Genomic DNA, 16,093 nt, shown 5'->3' with positions numbered 1-16,093 from the left:
ATCACCATTGTTTCTCTTTCACAGCTGGTAATCTAATCCTTCTCACCAAAACATTCTAGCTAGCTTCAAACTAGCACAATCCACCCCTATCTACTTCACTCAGAGTATTGCTGAGAATTATCTGATCTAATCTAAACCAATATTTACACTAATGAGTAGCACAAGTTCAGTTCACACTTCATTCCAGCTATCTCAGATATGGGTGATTCAAAAGCTCACAACAGTTTGTCCCCTCACAGATGAGACGAGAACAGGGACTCCCAGGTGATGTTGGGTTCATGCTCATGTACTGTAGATTCTCTCGTAGATTCTTTCGATGTTGGACTCCGATGGTGCCTAGAACAGACAACTCCTAACAGCTTGTATGATACACTCTGAATTTAGACTCTCTCAGCTAAGGTTAGATTTCTCTGTGGCACACACTGGATTTCACCATTCTCCTGCATTACCCAGTATGTATGACCAGGACCTTCAGCAGATACCACCCCTCAGACAGGTTTCCCTTCGCCCGAAGGAGAAAATACCCAAACAGTTTTCCCTAACAGATTCTTTTCACCTACAACAGGAACTTTATCACCGTCTACTGTTTGGGCCAAGTCTGATTGTGCAGGTCCTGCTCCCTTTACTGAACCTCTACTATTTACCAACCAGGTAGCTTGTGCTAAATGTTTGTCCCAGTTTTTCAGAGTTCCACCTCCCATGGCTTTTAGGGTGGTTTTCAGCAAACCATTGTAGCGCTCAATCTTCCCTGAAGCTGGTGCATAGTAGGGTATGTGATAGATCCACTCAATGCCATGCTCTTTGGCCCAGTTTTTCACAAGATTGTTCTTGAAATGAGTGCCATTGTCTGACTCGATTCTCTCTGGAGTTCCATGTCTCCACATGATTTGTCTCTCCAAACCAACAATGGTGTTACGTGCAGTTGCATGTGGAACTGGATGGGCTTCCAGCCATCCAGTGCTGGCCTCTACCATCGTCAGCACATACTGCGTGCCAGAACGAGATCGAGGTAAAGTGATGTAGTCAATCTGCCAGGCTTCACCATACTTGTACTTTGACCATCTCTCACCATACCATAAGGGCTTGATTTGCTTAGCCTGCTTAATAGCAGCACAGATATCTGTGATGGTTTGAGGGTGTTCACTGCACCCCCACACTTCAGAAATTACCCAGACTAGACTCAGCCGGCTCTGGAAATATGAATGAAGCTATTCATTTACAGCAAGCACAATATACAAGCAGCTATTTACAGTATATACAGTTATATACAGAAATATACAAAGTAAAAGGTAATACAGAAACACAACTCCCCTCACCTTCCCCCCTGCCCCTCTCAACCTTACCCCAGTCCTAAAGAAGAATAGAGGTTCGGCCAGAGGTTAAGAAAGCAAAGTGGGTTAGCCCAAATGAAGGGTGAGGTTAGGGAGTAAGATGTTGCTCAGCCAGCAGCCCAAGCAAGAGTGAGAGAAAAATGGCAAGAGTGTTATCTAATGTTTTCATTTCTTCTTCAGCAAGACTGAGTGAAGTAGACATCACCACTGTTTTCCTTTCACAGCCTGTAATCTAGTTCTTCTTACCAAAACATTCTAGCTAGCTTCAAACTAGCACAATATCACATTCATGTATAACTTGGGTGACAGCGTCCATGGACAAGTCAATTGACCTATCGCGTGCCCATCGGTATGTTCCATCTCTGCCTTGATGTCCAGATGAGTCATGGGCCCACCAAGCTAGGAACAGTTCACCTCGGTGTTTCCAATCAAGGTTAAGATCAGAGTTGGCATCAACTTGAGCAATCTTAGCAGCTTGGTCTGCCTTCTGGTTGTGTTGGTGTTCTTCAGTGGCTCTGTTCTTAGGCATGTGTGCGTCTACGTGCCGCACCTTCACTGGAGTTCTCTCCAGCCGTGCATCAATGTCCTGCCATAGATCCGCACACCAAATAGGCTTTCCTTTCCTCTGCCAACCATGCTTCTTCCAGTCCTTCAGCCAACCCCATAGAGCATTGGCTACCATCCACGAGTCAGTGTAGAGGTAAAGGATAGGCCAACTCTCACGTTCAGCCACATCAAGAGCAAGCTGAACAGCTTTTACCTCAGCAAACTGACTGGATTCTCCTTCCCCATCTCTCGTTTCGGTAACTCTCCTGGTTGGACTCCAGACTGCTGACTTCCATCTTCGCTTGTTCCCAACAAGACGACAGGAACCATCTGTGAACAAAGCATAGTTCTTTTCCTGATCAGAGAGATCACCATAGGGAGGAGCTTCCTCAGCATGAGTTGTTTTCTCCTCTGGAGGTTTGGTACAGTCTGTGCCTTCTGGCCAGTTGGTGATCACCTCCACCAGACTAGGTCGGTCAAGATTACCCATTCGTGCTCGTTGGGTTATCAAAGCCATCCATTTAGACCAGGTTGCATCTGTGGCATGATGTGGTGATGAACCTTTGCCTTTGAACATCCAGTTTAGAACTGGCAGTCTAGGAGCTAAAAGCAATTGTGACTCAGTTCCAATCACTTCAGAAGCTGCTTTCACTCCTTCGTACGCTGCTAGTACCTCTTTCTCTGTTGGGGTGTAATTTACCTCTGAAACTCTGTAGCTATGACCCCAGAAACCAAGAGGACGACCACGTGTCTCATTTGGAGCTCTCTGCCAAAGACTCCAAGTTGGACATTGTCACTGGCAGCCGTGTACAGAATGTTCTTAATGTCCGGACCAGATCGCACAGGTCCCAAGCCCACTGCATGGACTACTTCTCGCTTAATCTGATCAAAGGCTGCTTGCTGTTCAGGTCCCCACTCGAAATTGTTTCTCTTACAAGTCACATGGTGCAGGGGTTTGACAATCTGACTGAAACCAGGAATGTGTAGTCTCCAAAATCCCACTGCACCCAAGAAAGAGAGAGTGTCCTTCTTATTGGTGGGAACTGCCACGGTGGCGACTTTGTTAATCACATCCTGAGGAATGTAACAGCGACCATCCTGCCACCGCACTCCCAGAAACTGAATTTCTTTGGCAGGTCCTTTGACCTTGTCTCTCTTAATAGCAAAACCTGCTTGCAACAGAATGTCAATGATTTTGTTACCTTTCTCGAAGACTTCCTCAGCAGTTTGGCCCCACACAATGATGTCGTCAATGAACTGGATGTGCTCTGGAGCTTTACCTTTCTCCAGTGCATTGTGGATGACTGAGTGACAGATGGTTGAGCTGTGTTTCCATTCCTGAGGCTAACGATTGAACTGGTACTGGATTCCTCTCCAGGTGAATGCAGACCGAGGCCTGCACTCCTTTGCTCTGGGAATAGAGAAGAAAGCATTAGCAGTGTCTATGGTTGCATACCATTTAGCCTCCTTCGATTCCAGCTCGTACTGGAGTTCCAGCATGTCTGGCACAGCTGCACTCATGGGTGGAGTCACCTCGTTGAGGGAATGAAAATCAACTATCAGTCTCCAGTCTCCGTTAGCTTTACGCACAGGCCAGATGGGACTGTTGAAAGGTGAATGAGCTTTCTCGATGACAGCCTGACTCTCCAGTTGACGAATCAGCTGATGAATGGGCAACAAAGAGTCCCAGTTAGTTCTGTACTGCCTGTGGTGAACAGTTTGAGTAGCAATTGGCAGCTCCAGATCCTCTATGTTATGATGTCCGACAACTGCAGATTCATCTGAAAGTTCAGCTCTAATGGACAATTTCAATTTACCATCCTCAATCTCGACAGATGCTATTCCAAAAGCCCATTTGTGACCCTTAGGATCTTTGAAACAGCCTTGTCTCAAAAAGTCAATTCCCAGAATGCAAGGCACATCAGGACCAGTTACAATAGTATGTGTCTTCCACTCTTCACCAGTTAAACTGATCTCATCCTGCAACTTAGTTAACTCTTGAGATCCACCAGTGATTCCAAAAATAGATATGGACTCTGTCCCTTTGCAATTTGATGGCAACAAAGTACACTGAGCTCCTGTGTCAACTAAAGCCCTGTATTTCTGAACTTTTGAACTGCCAGGCCACCTAATGAATACATTCCAATAGATTTGGTTTTCTCCACTATCCCTTTCCTCCTCCTGGCTGGAGGCAGGGCACCCCTAATGCTGAACATGGCATGTGGGGTGTACACAGTGATTTTAGGGTGGTTTTGCAGCAATCCGTTGTAACGTTCAATCTTCCCTGCAGCTGGATCACAGTAGGGTATGTGCTAGATCCACTCAATACCATTCTCTTTGGCCAGTGAAAGACCTTCCATTGTCACTCCTTGATAGAAATTTGCTGGCCAAGATATTAGCACAGGATGAAGGAGCAAGCTTAATGAGCTTGTTCATGAGACCTGTTCCATGAGGAATATCATCAGGCTCATGTGTGCCATGATCTCCATAAAGCACTTCCTTCACAGCAAACTCCTTCAGAAGCTTAATTCCCTGCTCAATGGTGTTCCACTTCTTGGCCGCCCATGGCAGATCATCTGAGAGCCAAAGCCAACAGAAGGCGTGTCCACAAGCTAACCCTACCAAGAGGACTTGCCAGGTGTTTGTCCACTCCACTCTCCTTAGTGAGTGGTCCCAGCTGCTTGGCAGACTTGTCTCCTACCTGCAGGGCATTGGCACCAATGCTACGGCATCTCGCCAGCCAGCTTAGGATTGGCTCACCTGATTCCCTTGAATATTCCTTTCTAACCTCCCTGACTACTCTGAGGGGATCGTTGGAGTCCTGGATGTCATCCTTCTCCTCTTCCTCTTGTTGATCTGTTTGTCCCTGGCCTAGAAACAGAACTTTCCTAAGAGCATTCTTAAACTCATTGGAACCATCCTCTTTCTTGGCAGCCAACCTCACAGCGCTCTTCTCATCAGAGTACTGGGATGTGAGCATGTTTGCCAAATCTCGGTGACAATATGTCTCCTCTTCCTCCTCTTGTTCACCAGAGGTCCCCTCTTGTACGTCCTCTTTTGAATCACACTTTGTTGAATGCTGTCTTAGCTTTCGCCTTAGCAGGCACCAAAAGGGCCTGAACTGCAACAGACTTTGATGAGTCTATTGGTGGGTTTGAATTATTGAGGGTCTGGCCTGAGGCCTGTCAGTTCAGATCTGCCTTAGAGATGGAAGGGTCTTGTTGTCTGCTGTCTGGGGATTCGAACTGGCTGAGTTAGTGTTATTAGTTGAAGGAACATCCTGGTTTTGAGTAGTCACCTGTGTTCCTGGGAATCCTGCCATGTTATCATTCCCACTTAGAACATTGGCAGCTTTCCCAGAATCTGGAGAGGGGAGGGTATTGGTAGCTGTTCCTTGCTGTGCCCAAGTTATCTTTGTTTTGGTTTCACTGGTACATTGTTTGTGCAACACTGTCCCTTTCTCTTTCTTTTTAGCTTTCACAGGCACTGCATTTGAATTTTTCACACAGAATGTTAAAAGTATAATAAAATCAGAAATTACAAGACCTAGGATCACACAAACCAGAAATACTACAGTCTGACATGAACAAAATCCTGAACAAGGGTCCGGCATCTCAGTTTTGGGATGAATAATTCTCATTAGTGCAGTAAATAAAGCAAAAGAAATACTTTGATTGCCTGTAATATTACTTGTAAATACCCCTGTAATGTTACTGGTAAAACTTTCAGTGACATTAAAACCAGCATACCCAAGGATGAAATCCCCCCAGCTCTATAAGACAGATGTGTGTTTAGGTTTGACCTTCTTAAAAAGTGCATTAGGCAAGAAATAACCAATTTGGGCTTTTGTCCAATTATACACAAGAAAACAGAATATATGGCACACAGTAGACCAGCTAAATAAAATAGCTGCTTCGTTAGCTTCATTCTGATTCCCAGAGTTAATTAATAATCACTCAAAATGAATTTGCCCCACGTTGGGCACCAAATAAAAAGATGTGATGGTTTGGATGTTCCCTGACCCCCCCACTTTATAAATCACCCAAACTAGACTCAGCTGGCTCTGGAAATATGAATGAAGCTGTTTATTTACAGCAGCACAATATACAAGCAGATATTTACAGTATATACAGTTGTAGACAGAAATATACAAGGTAAAAGGTAATACAGAAACACAACTGCCCTCTCAGAAACCTGAGTTCCCATGAGGGGCTCTCAACCACCCCTCCACCTTCCCCCTGCCCCTCTCAATCTTACCCCAGTCCCAAGGAAGAATAGAGGTTCGGCCAGAGGTTAAGAAAGCAAAGTGAGTTAGCCCAAATGAAGGGTGAGGTTAGGGAGTAAGATGTTGCTCATCCATCAGCCCGAGTGAGAGAAAAAAATGGCAAGGGTGATATCTAATGTTTTCATTTCTTGTTCCCATACTCCTTAGCAAGACTGTGAGTGAAGTAGACATCACCACTGTTTTCCTTTCACAGCCTATGATCTAGTTCTTCTCACCAAAACATTCTAGCTAGCTTTAAACTAGCACAGTCCTCAGGGCTTCTCTGCCCACCTGTTGAGGAGTGGTCAATAGAGAGCTGTCCCTGAACTGGCCCCTGCAGGCAGGAGTTGTGTGCAGGGCAGAGCTGAGCAGAGAGTGAGTGGGGTGGGGTCTGTGAGCAGGGCCAGGGAGGAGATGTTGGGCCAGAGGTGCTAGGAAATGCAGCTGCAGTCATCAGAGCCCTGGGCAGGCAGTGGGAGGAGGCTGCAGACAAGGCCTGGTAGAGGCTGTCTGGAGGCAACTGTCATGTGGTGCTGCCCTGCAGCTGTGTTCTGGGGATTGCGTGCTGGGCCAGGAGCTGAGTCTGCGCTTGTTCAGCTCTCCTCTGTTCAGCAGCCCTGCCTATCTGCTGTGCCCATGGTGCTGGGCTTGGGAGCTGCTTGCTCCAAGCCCATCTCTGCTGCATGGTCCTGGGCAGTGCTGACCCACGCCTTGCAGGTCAGTCCTCTCCTCTGAGCCCTTTGCTTGTGTCTGGCAGGGGCTGTGTCCTCTCTGCAGCAGCCCTGTCTCCCGGTGCTGGGGAAGCACCGAGATTGCAGAGCTGCCCCTGGGATGAGCCCAGCAGGTGAAGAACCCAGAGTGGGGGCCAACAGCCGTGCTCCAGGTTGCTGTTGATCCATGTGGTACATCCCAACCCCCTGCAGAGTCTCCTACCCCCACGTTTGACTGCCACTGGGGCTGTGAGGGACATCCTCTGCTGTAGGAGTCTGGTTGCCTCCCAGGCAGGTTGGGGTCAGTTGTGTGGAAGGAGGTTGTGTCTGGGTCTGGGATGTGCAGTGTGGGTGGGAGAGGGTTGGAGGTTGTTTGGTGTTCCTGGGTGAGCACTGCTGCCTCTTGTCTGAAGCAGGAGGGATCAAAGGGCAGGGCCTGGAGCAGGAAGCTACCTGCCAACATCCCAGAGCTGGCAAAGAGGGGTCTGGGAGCACTGTGTAAGGACCAGGGTGTCTCAGCCCTCCCCCAGCAGTGGCACCTGGGGTCTCAGCACAGGCATTGGAGATCTGCTCCCACCCCATGGCAAGAAGTGGGGGTTTGAGGTCCACTCTGCAGTCTTTGGCTCAGCTGAATGTTGTTTGTTGGGATGTGTCAGAGGCTGTATTGAGCCAGGCAGGATGTCAAGGTTTGAGGTGCTGAGGTCAGGTGCTTCCATCTTCCCTAGGTAAGCGCAGTGACCTCGTCCCCCACTAGCATGGCCTCACAGAAGGATCCAGACAAGCAGCACCCAGGGAGTAAGATGGCGCAGGCCAAATGCAGCCTGAAGAAAGAGGAGAAAGATTTAGAGGATGACAACAATGAGGGGCATGATGACTGTGATGATGTTGAGTATGAGGAGGATGATGAGGGTGAAGATGACCAAGGTGAGGAGGAGGAAGCCCCCTCTGTGCCAGTCAAACAGCTGACCCAGTGCCCTGACTGTGGCAAGAGCATCACACGGCCTTACAGCCTCATTGCCCACCGCCGAATCCACACTGGTGAGAGGCCCTTCAGCTGTCGTGACTGTGGGAAGAGATTCACACAGCGCTCAAACCTCATTAGACACCACAAAACCCACACTGGAAAGAGGCCTTTCAGCTGTGCTGATTGTGACAAGTGCTTCACACGGCGCTCACACCTCGTTGCCCACCGCCGAAGCCACACTGGTGAGAGGCCCTTCAGCTGTGTTGACTGTGGCAAGAGATTCACACAGCGCTACCATCTTACTGTCCACTCTCGAACTCACACTGGCAGGAAACCCTTCAGCTGTTCTGACTGTGGCAAGACATTTGCACAACGCTCAAACCTCATTAAACACCACCAAACCCACACTGTTGAGAAGCCTTTCAGCTGTGCTGACTGTGGTGAGAGCTTCACAGTGCACTCAGACCTCATTAACCACCACCAAATCCACACCAGAGAGAGGCCTTTCAGCTGTGCTGAATGCAGCAAGAGTTTCGCTCGCAAGTCTGCCCTCACTCGGCACCGCAGTGTGCACACCACTGAGAAGTCCTTCAGCTGCAGGGACTGCGGCAGGAGTTTCAAAACCAGCCTTGGAATCACCCTCCACCGCCGCACTCACACCAGAGAGCACCTGTACCCCTGTGCAGAGTGCGGCAAGAGCTTCACCACCAGCTCATATTTCATCCAGCACAGACTCATCCACAGCGGTGAGAAACCCTACAGCTGCAGGGACTGCGGCAAGAGCTTCACCTGCAGCTCCTCTCTCACCTGGCACTGTCGTCTCCACGGTGGTGAGAAGCCTTTCACCTGCTCCGACTGTGGCAAGAGCTTCATCCGAAGCAGCTATCTCATTTCCCACCACTGCACCCACACTGGGGACCAAGCCACACAGAAGGGGAAGCACAAATAGCCCCATCCTGAGTCTGTGGGGGTGATCGTGCCCCCACCCTGAGAAAGCCTTTCCAGCAGATTGAACCAAAATCTCCTCTTTTCCAGCTGCATTTCTCAGAGCCTGGGGGCTCCAGCAGGAACAAACACCTCCTGCCCTGCTGAGCACCAATCAGTGCTGCTGAGCATCATTACAGTGCTGAGTCAGCACAGCCAGAGCTGCCGTTGGAGCTGGGCTGAGCTGTGCAGGGATTTGTCTGGTTCTTCCCCCCTATGCTTTGTGTGTCCCTGGGGTAAAAGCCCCTCTGCCCTGTGCCCAGGTGTGTCAATAAAAGCCCACAGTGACCCAAATCCTGTCTTTTGGCTTTTATTTTGGTGCTTGCTGCCCACAGTGCCCAAATGTTGGGGGCATTTGTTCCCTAGGGACGGGTCTGGAGCCCTGTGCCCAGACTGGGGAGGTCAAAGTGAAGTTCTCAGCAGAGTCTTGAGAGTCTCTTGCTGAGAGTAGTTTGACTTTGGGGATCTTTGTAGAGTGTAGGGCACATGTCAGGGAGGTCTTTGGAAACCCCTGGAAAGCTTCTCTCAGGTTTGTGGTAAGTGGCTCTGGTGCTTTCCAGCAGGCCTGGGACTTCCCAAGGCCTTCTCCCTAGCTCAGCAGTGTTCCTGCTGGATCCCGGCTTGTCTGAGGCTTTCCACGAGCCAGCAGTTGGCAGAGATTTCTTGGAGTGTTCAGGAGTTTTGAGGAGCCTGAGGAGTGACAAGAGTGACAAGAACCTTCTTTCCTGAGGCAGTAGGTGGAGGAGCTTAGGGTCTGCCTGATAGTAGGCCTGGGGGAGCTGAAATTGCAGAGGGCCACTGCTTGTGCAGTGGAAGTCCTGTGCGAAGTCTGAAGCCTCCTGGAATGCAGCAGGGCCAGTGGTGGCTAATGGAAGGCTTTTTGGAAGGCCTTGCCCTGCTGGCAGGCACTGAGGCAGCTGGCAGGCTGCTGAGTGTCTTGTGCTGGTGGCCAGGTGGTGCAGGATGATGTCCCTTGGCTGTGGCTTTGGCTGTCAGCCATGGGTGGTGACCTCTTGGCCGCTGCTGCTTCTGTTTGGGCACTGGCAGAGCCTGGTCCAGTCTGGCCTATGCCTGGCCTAGGAGCAGAGGTGCTTTCAAGGTCTGGAGGGTGGAGCCCTTGAGGCTTCAAATGGTGGTGGGTGGTGTTTTGGGGGCTGCCATCAGCAGCTGTGTGTGTCTGTTGTGGAGCCATTGCCTGTGTTTGCCTGTTCCTGCCTGCTTCAGGCAGCAGCAGAGCTGAGCTGTGTGGGGATAGGTTTCTCTGGGGTGGCCATGGGGTGAGCAGAAGGGCTTGGAAGGGTGTGTTTCTTGGGGTGCCTGGGCACTTCTTTCTCAGCTGCCCAGGTGCAATGGAAAGGAAGGAAGAATCCATCATGGCCTTTGGTGAGCTAATGGAAGTGCTGTGGGGAGCTTCAGGCCTGCTGTCTGGAGTCAGATCCACTGCTGAGTTTGTGGCAGCCTGAAGGAAGCCCTGGGCACAGTGGAAGTTTTGTGAGGAAATATTGGGTTGCTGAAGGTCCTCAGAGGCCTCTGTGGTGCATGAGGAAGAGTTTTGGGCTTGTAGAATTGCCAGCGGAGGGCCCTGGTCTGGTAGAATGCAGCTGGAGCAGTGCTGGGCTAGAGGAAAGCTCTGGAGAAGTTCAGGTCCAGCTGGGATGCTGCAGGGCAGTTGGTGGGCAGGTGGGATTCAGGTTGGCAGCCCCTGGCTGGCTGGAACCCTGCAGTGTCACTGGGAAGCGTACGGAAAGGCCAAGAGATGTCCTGGAGCCACTGGAATGCAGCAGGGGAAGTGGTGAGCCAAGGGAATTGCCTAAGGAGTGCCTTGGCCTGCTGGCAGGCATCCATTGGCCTTTGCACAGCCTCCAGCTGAGCCTGCTGGGGATTCCCTTGGGCTTTCCACCAGCCCAGCCCTGGCCCTGCTGCCTCCCAGAAGAGTTCCCACAGGCTTTCCAGTCCCCAGCAGTGCCCTGCTGCCAGCCACTGTGCCCACTGCTTACACTGCAGGCCTGCTGCTTGGTGCCCACAAGTTTGCCTGTGGAGCTGCAGCAGGCCCAGGGCTTCCATCAGGCTTTCCAGCAGTTCCCTGTGGATCTGATTCCCACCGGCAGGTCCAAGGCTTCCTACAGGATCCCCACTGGCCCTCAACTGGCCCTGATGCCTTCCACTGGCCAAACAGCCCTGCTGACCTCCATCATGCCTTGGGCTTTCCAGCAGCCCACCAGTGGCCCTGCAGACTTCCAGCTGGCTGGCAGGAAGGATGGCAGGAGAGGGGAACTGGTTAGGATGCATCTGCAAGGAGCCTTTGCCAGCAGCCTGCAAGGAGCTCCAGTGCCACAGGATCCATCCCAGCAGCAGTTGGTTGAGACTCAGGAATTAATGCAGGAACATCATGGAAGAGTCAGGCAAAAGTCTCTCTTGGCTCAATCCCAGTACTGGTTTGCAGGTCAGACCCTACAGGTGTGGTGGTTTTGGTTTGCCTTCCAGGGCTGCCATGCTGCAGTGCATGTGGAGCTTCCTGCCTAGAGCACAGAGCTGAGCCACAGCTGATTGTGCTGATTGCCTTGGGAAGGAGGCACAAAGCACAGGAGGTGCAGCTGTGAGTGTCAGGAACTGGAGGTGAGCAAAACTGCAAAGTGACCCTGGGATCAGAGGGGTGAACATGGGAGAATGTGGCAGCAGAGCTGCAGAGGCTGCTGCAAAGCCATAGACCAGGAGCCTGCAACCACCTGCAGAGCATGGGCAGAGTGTGAGGAGTGAACAGTCAGCAGGTAAGGGCCAGCAGGATGTGGGTGTGCAGCTGAAAGCAGGCAAAGATTATCTGGTCAGTTGGGAGCTTGCACCCAGCCAATGGCATTTGCCTGCCTGTAGCAGGTGCCCTCCCTTCAGCACCTTGTGTGAGGGAGTTTGCATTGTTCAGCCTGGAGATCAGCTGGGGCCAGAGCGGGAAACCCCCAGGTGGTGCCTGCAAGTGGTGCCCTGTGTGGTGCTGGGAGAAGGCAGCTGAGGGAAAGCTGCTGGTGGAGAGGGCTGTGTGACAGCAGAGAGCGAGCTGAGAGCCATCACAAAGCAGGTTGTGTGCCACCATGTGGGTGAATTTCTTGCTAGCAGAGGACATGAAATGATAAACATGAGCAACCCATGCTGGGAAGTGTCCTTGGGCCTGTCTCTGGCTCAGGAAACCAAACTGTAAACAGTGAGCACCCCACACACAGCTGCAGTGGACAGAGTTAGCCTGCCCACGGGGGCTGGGTTGGCCAGCCTGGGGGCTGACCCCTGTAGAATGTTATTGAGTATCAGCCTATGTATGCCTCACATGTAACCCTGTACCCTCCACATGTAACCAGTCCTAGTTGTGCACACCTCTTGCAAGAACGCATACTACTCACTGGACACGGAATTGAAGTGGGACTGTGCCCATCTAAGCATATTGATGAACAGAGAATCATTTTACCCAAGCGCTCCACCGGCAAATGGCGCCGGAACAGTGAATCAGGCATTCGGGTAAGGCCGAGGCAGGCCGGCAGCGGGAAGGACCGCGTTGAGGAGGGCCGGGGTTGGCAAACGTGCCGACCATCCTGCAGACTTCTTGGATCCACCCTTCACCATCCCCCACACCGTCGTAGTGTCTCCCCATCGTGTGTTCCCCCCCCCACAAAACGCACCCACAGACGAGATGCTTCCTGCCAAATCTCCAGAAATGAGAGGGCTGAGTTCCGCCGGGAGGGAGTCTGTCGATGTTTGCTTTGCTTCTCTCGGTGGTGTGTTATGGGGGCTGAGGGGAGTGGCAGGAATGGCTGCATTGGGGAAAAAATCAGTAGGAAAAAGCTACGGGGTCCGATTACCATTTCAGTGGCTCACTCAGCCTCCTTCAGTTGCTTAGCTCCTGCCTCTTTTTTTTTCTTTTCCCTTCGTGTTCCTGCCTTCTGTCTGAGTGTGTGAGAGAGAAACAGAAGTTTAGAAGTTTTCAGAGTAAAGCATCAGGAGGTTGTATTTGGTGAAACTCTAGATCTAATGCTGAGGTAAAGGACAGGAGACATCCATGAGGGAGAGGAAGGATAGTGGTGGATGAGCTGAAAAGCCTGGGGGCTGGGCGAGATGGAGGGCCGAGGCAAATGCGGTGAAATCTGCTGCTGAGAATGCCAGCCCCCCCCAGCCCCCTCCGCCTGTAGAGCGGCTTGCAGGGCCCGTTCCCCCCCCGCCTCCTTCCTCCCTCCTTACCTCTTCACAGGTTTTGCTGGAGCAGCAGAGCCCTTGGAACTATTTGGACTGGAAAATTACTTAGGCCACAATCAGACCTCAAAAGATTGACTTACACAGAGACTTGAAAACACTGCCAGATGTCAAAAAGTTTATGGATCATGTTCAGTGGGTTCAAAAGATAGTGGGAAAAAACAATGAGGACTTAGCACCATTGCTGCCTCTGTTGCAGGGCATGGATGTGCACAGGTGCATCTCCTTAACCACCCAACAGCAGTTGGCAGTCAAGTCAATAGCCAATAAATTCCTCACTGGTGTATCCACTGTCGCCTTGCTGATCAATTCCTACTGCTTCTATGTGTCAATAGGCAGCGACATCCTTTGCACTCATTGCTCAGTGGCAAAAAGAAGAGAGGGAAATTACCAAGGTTAGGAGAGATGGCAGTGCCACTGACAGTGAGTGGAAGATCATAGAATGGGTATTCTTGCCCACTCATCCAAAGAACACTGTACAGACCTGTGCAGAGGCACTTGCTGAACTGATTGAAAGGGGCAGGCTTAGAGTCATTGAAATTGATGGAAAGGAGCCAGCTATGATTTGTGTACCATTGACCAGTGATCAGCTGGACTGGTGCCTCTGCAACTCCGCCCTGTTGGGGTTTATAGGGAAGATAAGTAATGCTGATCCATCTGGAAGGACCTGGCAGGTAGTTAAAAACCTACAGTGGTTTAGAATTCCAAAATTAAGCCCCATACCTGTACTCAGACAGACAGTGTACACAGATGTGGGAAGGAGCAAAAAGAAAGCAGTATGTACATGGCATAACAGTGGTCGATGGCATCATCACCTTATGGTAGGAACTAGAGATGACTCACTACAGACCCTAGAATTAACAGCAGTAGTGTGGGCATTTAAAAACTGGGCACAAGAGCCGTTGAATGTGGTCACTGACTCTCTTTATGTTGCAGGTGTCATCGCTAGAACTGAAGATTCATTGCTAAAAGCCCCAAAAAAGGAAAGACCAGCACAGTTGTTACTAGAACTCAGACATCGCTTCTCTCAGCGGGAGCATGAGCACTGTGTAATCCACATGAGAAGTCACCAGCTAGGTTCTGGGTTAGGAGAAGGGAACGACAGAGCTGATAAGGTAGTGAGCGCCAGTCAGCTCGTTCCCCCAGTAATGTGTTCGAACAGATAAAGACAGTCCTGCATTTTTGAAAGCCTTTTTGATGGTAACATATTTTGGAGTTCAGGAGTTTATTGGAGAAGCTGTTAATTGCAATGGGATGAGCTTTGAGAGGATTTTAGTAGCTTGGGGAGACAGCTGACTGAAGTGGAGTGTGTTCAGCACTTGTTAGGCATTGTAGTGGAATATTAGGGCAAGAAATTCTTTTGTAACTGTATAGGTTACTGCTTAATTCTTTCTGTGATGATTCTGAGTTTCTTTTTTTCTGAGACTACCATGGTATTATCTTCTTGAATTTGCTTTGCTTTTTCTTGAATTTCCTTCAGCTGATAGATTTATAGATTTTTAGGATAGGATAGGTTAAGGATAAGGGTTTGTAATATGACAATTGTGGGATTTTAGGGTATCATGGGATATTTTTTCTTGGTTTTTTTTTTCTGTATATCTGGGCATCACTGAGGAAAAAAAGAAGAGGGAGAAAATGGGATAGAGAGGAAAGTAGGAGAAGAAAGAAATTGTTTTTAAATTTCTGTAATTACATCATACAGAGTAGGCCAATGGATTTGTTAGCCCAGGCAATGAGTGTGTTTGCATTTGGGTTTGTATTTGTTTGTGCATTTGACCGTTTATGTTCACACAGGCCGTAATGGAGACCAGCTTGTTATGACCAGCCTGTTTTCTTCAAGTGAGCAGAAGTCTTGCTCAGATGGCAGAACTGTGGCAAGAACTGGAAAGGAGCACTGAAATGATGATTGTGTGTGTATGGATTATGAGGCTTTGATCATGGTTAATGAAGATTTAATAGCACCTGTTGTAAGGGCCAAAACCCACTTAACTGGCACAGATGGCAGTGTGCTTGTTATCTTTTTGCAAGGGCCCTGCATTTGCTATTTCATTCATTCTATCATGAAATAGAATCAGGAGTTCAGTATGAGATTGCAACAGCTGCTAAAAATCTTTTTGTAAATTTGGCTGAGAGCATTGCAAAATCATTGACTGTGACCAATGGTTATGTCTGTGGAGGCACCAATCAGGGAGATCGATGGCCCTGGGAATCAAAGAAAGCCAACATCTCTGATCCTAACACCTAGGAAGTGGCCTTCCAAAAGGATCATTGCCTATTATGATCCTGCAACATGGGCAAAAGGCAGATCTTGGGGTTGTGGAACCCAAATCTATATGCTTAATAGAACAATTAGACTGCAAGCAGTAGTAGAACTAGTAGTAAACAAAACTGGAGATGCTTTGAACCTGGTAGCAAAGCAAAGTACCCAAATGAGAACTGCAATAGATCAAACCAGATCAGCATTAGACTATTTCCTAGCTCATGGAGGGGGTGTGTGGGAAATTCAACCTAACCAACTGCTGCCTGGGAATAGATGATGAAGGAAATGCTGTTAACGAGCTGGTGAAAGAGCTGCAGAGAACTGCTCACGTCCCAGGACAGACCTGGAATGGAGTAAACTTAGGGAGCTGGTGGAATAACCTGGGGGCAAGGGATTGGTTTCCTGAATTGGCTTCAGTGGGAGGGGGAGTGCTGCTTGTGGTGTTAATTGTACCCTGTCCCATGCCATGTTTTGTCAGCCTGATGGCGATGGTTGTGCAAGGGGTGCAGGTAGCCCTTGTGCCCCATAACCCAGAAGAGAGAGCCAAACCCCAGGCTGTAATGAGTGTTCAGGCCTCAAAAGAAAGGATAAAAGATGGAGAGTTGAACTCTCTAGAGCAAGCAATGGGCAGATTTGAAGCCAAGACAGGAATCAATCTGAGCAAAAAGAAAACAGGGGACTGTGAGAAATATATCTTTGACCTGATGGATTTGTGGCAGGAGGCCACAGAGAGGGGGGAGGGGGATTTTGAGTGGAGCTGCACTCCTCCTTGCACCACCACAGAAGTGTGCACTTAGCTTAAGG

The 16,093-nt window shown here is 49.8% G+C and overlaps 2 protein-coding genes across 2 annotated transcripts in view; both read left to right on the top strand.

Annotated features, from left to right (window-relative positions):
- The window catches only part of LOC135174259 (zinc finger protein OZF-like), a 59,785-nt gene that overhangs the window by 12,082 nt on the left and 31,610 nt on the right, over positions 1–16,093 (top strand). The gene's annotated exons all lie outside the window — the stretch shown is intronic.
- LOC135174254 (zinc finger protein OZF-like) lies at positions 4,580–9,093 on the top strand. Its single transcript, XM_064141480.1, has 2 exons — positions 4,580–6,858; positions 7,577–9,093. Exons 1-2 carry the CDS (start codon positions 6,580–6,582, stop codon positions 8,762–8,764), a joined length of 1,467 nt encoding a protein of 488 aa, XP_063997550.1. The 5' UTR covers positions 4,580–6,579; the 3' UTR covers positions 8,765–9,093.

This window comes from Pogoniulus pusillus, unplaced genomic scaffold (assembly GCF_015220805.1).
Source record: "Pogoniulus pusillus isolate bPogPus1 unplaced genomic scaffold, bPogPus1.pri scaffold_51_arrow_ctg1, whole genome shotgun sequence".
NCBI classification, from domain to species: Eukaryota; Metazoa; Chordata; class Aves; order Piciformes; family Lybiidae; genus Pogoniulus; species Pogoniulus pusillus.
Note: the sequence above shows the minus strand (reverse complement) of the source record. Positions and strands in the feature narration are given on the sequence as shown.

Coding starts and splice junctions, on each gene's coding strand:
- LOC135174254 (XM_064141480.1), top strand. CDS start 6,580: ATGCAGCTGCAGTCATCAGAGCCCTGGGCAGGCAGTGGGAGGAGGCTG. Junction 6,859..7,576: donor TGCTGACCCACGCCTTGCAG/GTCAGTCCTCTC, acceptor CATCTTCCCTAG/GTAAGCGCAGTGACCTCGTC.